This window comes from Jatropha curcas, chromosome 7 (genome assembly GCF_041381405.1).
Source record: "Jatropha curcas cultivar XTBG-Jc1 chromosome 7, XTBG_Jcur_1.0, whole genome shotgun sequence".
NCBI classification, from domain to species: domain Eukaryota; kingdom Viridiplantae; phylum Streptophyta; class Magnoliopsida; order Malpighiales; family Euphorbiaceae; genus Jatropha; species Jatropha curcas.
Window position 1 is genome coordinate 22129921 of NC_143157.1, and position 5195 is coordinate 22135115.

The 5195-nt window shown below is 29.5% G+C and overlaps 1 protein-coding gene across 1 annotated transcript; it reads right to left on the reverse strand.

Annotated features, from left to right (window-relative positions):
* Window positions 1-448: 448 nt before the first annotated feature.
* Window positions 449-4872, reverse strand: LOC105637643 (protein DETOXIFICATION 18). The gene is made up of 7 exons (XM_012221188.4): window positions 4366-4872; window positions 2436-2980; window positions 2243-2329; window positions 1917-1973; window positions 1601-1839; window positions 901-1019; window positions 449-803 (listed from the first exon to the last, which is right to left on the reverse strand). The coding sequence occupies exons 1-7, from the start codon at window positions 4672-4674 to the stop codon at window positions 678-680; spliced, it is 1482 nt and encodes a 493-aa protein (XP_012076578.1). The 5' UTR covers window positions 4675-4872; the 3' UTR covers window positions 449-677.
* Between the last annotated feature and the right edge of the window lie 323 nt (window positions 4873-5195).

Sequence of the window (5195 nt, forward strand, 5' to 3'; positions counted from 1 at the left end):
CTCAGTCTACCAATCAGTTATAGACTCACCAAATGAAATAAAGTCACGTAGCTTGTTTTTTTCTAGCTTATTTCCTGTGAATTCTTTCATGTTTTCCATCTGGCTATAAATAAGAAAACATGTGTTTCCCATGTGGCTAGAAATAAAAAAACGTAATTTCATTGGTTAGCGAGTCATTACTAGGGAACGAAACAAAAGCAAGCTGATCATATGATTTTCTTTCATTTGATGAGTTTATAGCTGACATAGACTGAGTTGTCTACCTAAGAATTTCTCTGTGTTTTAGTTAGTATTTTATTAAAAATCCATCGTTATTAAAATAACTTGTTATTTTTAATTTTTAGAATTAAATTTTTTAGTCGGTAATTATAAAAATTCAATTTAAATTGTCAAATAAAACCTATAAAAACACTTATTTACAATTGTATTGTAAGAAAGCATCGAAACAGTCACAAAAATATACTGTAATAGCATTTATATAATAGAATCTATAATAATATTAAATATAAAATTATTCATATGGTGGTGATACTGTCCCTAATACAATTTCAAATAGTGATAAAAATCTCAAGGAGAACAATAAAGACTATAAAAAACTAAACTCTCAAAACTCCCAAATGAGGAGACAAACTTTGACTTCTAGGTACTAGCCAAATAGCCTTAAATGGAGCTTTTCATTAAGCTACAAATGGGTTATCTTCATCTCTCATAGAAATTTTTTGAGTCCATTTTGCTTTCATTGCAATCAGCAACAGAGTAGCAGTTTGGCAAGAAAGACCACAGATTAAGCCAATCCATAACCCCTGCACCAAATTGAATAGAGCATATAACTTAAATGAGAACATAAAATGTTGTTTCTAGTTCTACAAAGAAACAAACAAAGTTTCTAGCTTGCTTTACCTGGACATAAAGCTTCAATTTGAAACCAACAAGGCAAGCTATTGGCATGCCAATGAAATAAAATGTTGCCAAGTTACCATACACAGCCAAGTGCTGCCAACCACATCCTCTGGCCACTCCTACATGCATAATCAAAGTTTTACTTGATCAACGAGACAAAAATGTTCCGTAAAATTAACAGATTTGCTGGTTATTAGTTGTTTTAATGGTGTTTAGTTGTTAACTATTTGAGTAGCTTTCCATAAAACGCTAAAAACTAAATATTATGTGGATGAACTTTTTATAAAATGCTACCTTAATCTCTAAAAGTTTATTCAAACGCTATATTACTTAACACTATAAAAAATAGCGTTTAACATTTTGAGACCAATCGCTAAAAACTACCTAAAAAGCTGCTGCTGAATATATAGCCGTAAATGCATTAAAGACTAAGGCCCATTTTTTATTATTTATAATTAGTTTCATTTACCAAGATTTTAATTAACAATATATATATATATATATATATATATATATATTCTTTAATTAGTAAATTATTGAATTTAGGTTGATGTAGAAAAAAGACTAAACTTTTTGTATTTTTTCGGTTATATATATACACATATATGTACACTAAGTTTTTAGATAAAATAAAATTTAAACGTCTCTAAAATTGAACTCTGCGTGCAAAATACACGAAAGTTAAGTGAAGGATTCAAACCTGATAAGACGCCTTGAATAGAATCAAATGTGATAGAAACTGCAAGAAATGGTGCCATTGAAGCAAATTCCTTTATTATTGCATGGCTGTCACTAAACAAAGCAGCCCAAACATTGTGACCAAATGCTAGAGCCAAAACAACTATGAGGGCAAGAGAGACAGAGAGCTTGAGAGTCACAGCCATGGCTCCTTTAGCTCTGTTCGGATTGCCTGCTCCCAATTCATTAGAAACTCTTGTGCTGTCACAACAAAACATTAATTTAACTTGACATACAATAAAAAAACATGGGATTTAACAAATAATATATCAGCTAACCTTGCAGCAGCACTGAGACCATAGGTTAACATGTAGGCTATACTTTCTGTGTTTACACTGAATATTGAAAACCAGACAATTTAAAATAATTAGTAAATGACATTAAGAGAAAGAAACTAATGAAGCTATGGGTATATATATATGTATATATATAGCTCGATCTTATATGTGAACGAGCTTGTCAGCTATTAGATTTAAGATTTTATTGGGATCGTAGTATAATTTTAAAACTAATGGCTGACAAGCTCGTTCACATGTAAATCGAGTTTACAATAGTCAAATCCCACAAATATAATCCATATAGCAAGAAAATAAAGTAAAAGTACCATATGGCAATTAACGAAGTAGTTATCTTTGAGTTTGGCATTATTCCTGCTAGGAAAACCAGAATCTCAAAAGCCCAATACTCCAAACTTGAAAAGGCAAAGAGAAAAGAAAAATTAGATTTTTGAAGTTGAGATCATGAACTTAATTTGATCAAATAATGAAACGTTTCTAACTAACAGAGGAAACCCTTACCATACCATTGCCGCAGAAGGAAGAGCTAACTTGACATTAGTAAGAATATAATGAAACGTTTCAAATGAAAATCCATTCCAAGTATGCTCAAATTTCTTGGAAAAAATCAGATATGAGCCTAATAAAACAACTGAAAAACAATTTGAAACTGAAACTGCCATTGGAGCTCCCTTGAATCCGAGATTTGTATGGTGAACCAAAAGATAGGTAATACCAATATGAATGCATATTGGTATAAATGATAATATAACAAGAGGAATAGTTACAGATTGTGTTTGAAAAAACCTCAAGATGTTTTGTAGAACTCCAAATGCAAATAATCCTGGAATTAGATATTTCATATAGAGAGCAGCCATAGCTGAAATTTGAGGATCTTGATTTAATAAAAGCAAAATTGGCTCTGTATAAAACCATATTATAACTATAATCGTAGAGAAGAAGAATGATATTATGCAAGAAGCTTGTAGATAAATTCCCAGCATTCTATGCAATTTTGCACCAAAGCTTTGACCACATAGTGTTTCAAGTGCTCCACTTAATCCCGTCTGAAAACAAATAATAATAATGGCAAAATCATTAGAGAAAAAACATGAAAAAAAAGGCATAAAATGAAAAATACTTTTTTTTTAAATTTTTTTGGGAAATGAGAGCATTTTTGAGCATTTTACTAGAAAAAAAAATTTGTAAAATGATTATAAATATTTAAAACATTTCTATTATTATTGATTTGATCACAGGTGTGGCCATATAGACCAAGTCTAGACAAGATGTTTTCAAATTATAAGGAAAACTTAAATTCGTATTTTATTAATATAAAAAGATATATATTTCTGTGAGTGTTGAAGGAGCGAATTCGAACTATGTATTTATTGTTAGGTCATACATACACTTACCATTAGATTGTATTTTAGTGTCTAATATAAATTAAAAAAAATGTGTATTTTCTCTATTGCATATTTCTCAACAATATAAATATGTGATTTATCATAATTGATCCTATTGACAAATAATATAGAAAATGATTTCATTAAATTTATTTATTCATATTTACTAAAGGAAAAATCCTTCTTTTGGTACGAGGTTTCAAATAAACTATGGCCATATCACATGTAATAATAAAAATATTAAACTCAAAAAAAAAAGATAAAAAAATTCAACTGCTCATAAAATAACACATCAAAACTGATTGGACCGAGAGCCATTTTCTTCTAAAAAAAAAACCGATTGGCCCAATTGGAATATATATAAGCCACTTAAATTGAACTCCTCATCGGGGTTGTGATACACGTGTGGTGTAGACCACGGCAGAGCCATTCTTTATCTAAATATTTTTAAAACTCATAATTTTTTATCATTTTCAACAAAAATTAAAAATAAAAACATATCGAATAATAGAACACATTTGTTTTTATTTTTTTAAATGATTTTTCATGTTGGAACATATATTTCAAAAATGATTTTTCATGTTAAATTTAAATATAACACATGGTAATAAATACATATACAACCTGATAAACTATGTTCAAATTTTTTCTTTTAATGCTAGAAAAAGAAATATTTAGTAATTTTTTTATCAAGAAATTTGTAAATTTAATTAGAAATATCTATAATTTTCAAATCAAAAAATAAATATCATATAGTTTAATTTCTCATAATTTTTAGATAATTTAATTATATAATTTTTCATGAATATTATAAACATTTTTCAGAAAAGATCAAATCCTTTTGGTCCTTCGGAGGCCCGCCACTAAAGTCGACCACAAAGAAAGGCCATACCATATGAAACGGTCTTATTCGAAATATTAAGTTATAGTTTATTCTTGAATTGAAATAAGAAATTCAAACACAAATAATTCTTATAGAAAAAATATTATTGGACTTATGAATTTGTAAATGAAAGATTGAAATTCATGAGCAGAAGTTGAGTTACCATAAAAGCAAAGCCAGTGACGATGGCCCAGGAATTGGCAAGAGTGGCGCCGGCGAGCTCTAGCTCACCAAGGTGGCCGGCGAACATGACAGAAACCAAAGGTGTTAAGTAGTAGAAAACATTAGTAAGAATCATAGGCAAAGAAAACGAGATTTGGTTTTTGGCTTCTTTGACATCTAACACGTTATTATACCACCGCAAACACCACCTTCCCTTGCTTTCTTCTTGATCTTCACCGCTACTATTCGCTTCTGGACTAGCCTTTGGCAAAAGATTGATCTCTTCATCCCTTGGCTGCTTCTTGTCCATGTTCTTTAATTAGCTTGTAATATTTCTTGATTTTGTGGCGGAGATGATATTAGTGCTATCCTAATTATTTCTTGTTTTACCGGTTGGTCACCTCTCTGAAAAAGATGGTTGTTCTTTAAGAAGACGATCAATGTCTTCTCTGTAGATGAAAAACGCCACAGGCAACTCCTCTATTCCCCAAATGAGCTAATTCATGTCATAATGAAGTAAACAACAAATTATAAGTACATAACCTTCAAAAAAAAAAAAAAAAAAGTGACGTCCTCCTCGACTTTAAAAATGATTTTACGGTCTTTTAAATTTTATATTTTCTACAAATATAACTTTAAAACCTATTACCTTTTCAATTTACTAATATATGGAGAGAGATTATTGACAAAAAAAAAAAAAAAAGAAATTGAAAGCAATAAAATAATTTAACAGAAAACAACGTGGTTCTTAATATTTCGAAAATCAAATAATTTTTTAAAAAATTTAAGAGTTAAATTATGCTCCTTTTGTTCTAACAGTGACAAATAGAC

What these genes read in the sequence shown, in the direction of transcription:
- LOC105637643 (XM_012221188.4), bottom strand. Translation starts at nt 4,674, where the DNA reads ATGGACAAGAAGCAGCCAAGGGATGAAGAGATCAATCTTTTGCCAAAG. An exon ending in CCTTCTGCGGCAATGGTATG is followed by an intron (nt 2,330 to 2,435) that starts GTAAGGGTTTCC and finishes TGCCTTTTCAAG; the next exon opens with TTTGGAGTATTGGGCTTTTG. An exon ending in ACTTCGTTAATTGCCATATG is followed by an intron (nt 1,974 to 2,242) that starts GTACTTTTACTT and finishes TTCAATATTCAG; the next exon opens with TGTAAACACAGAAAGTATAG.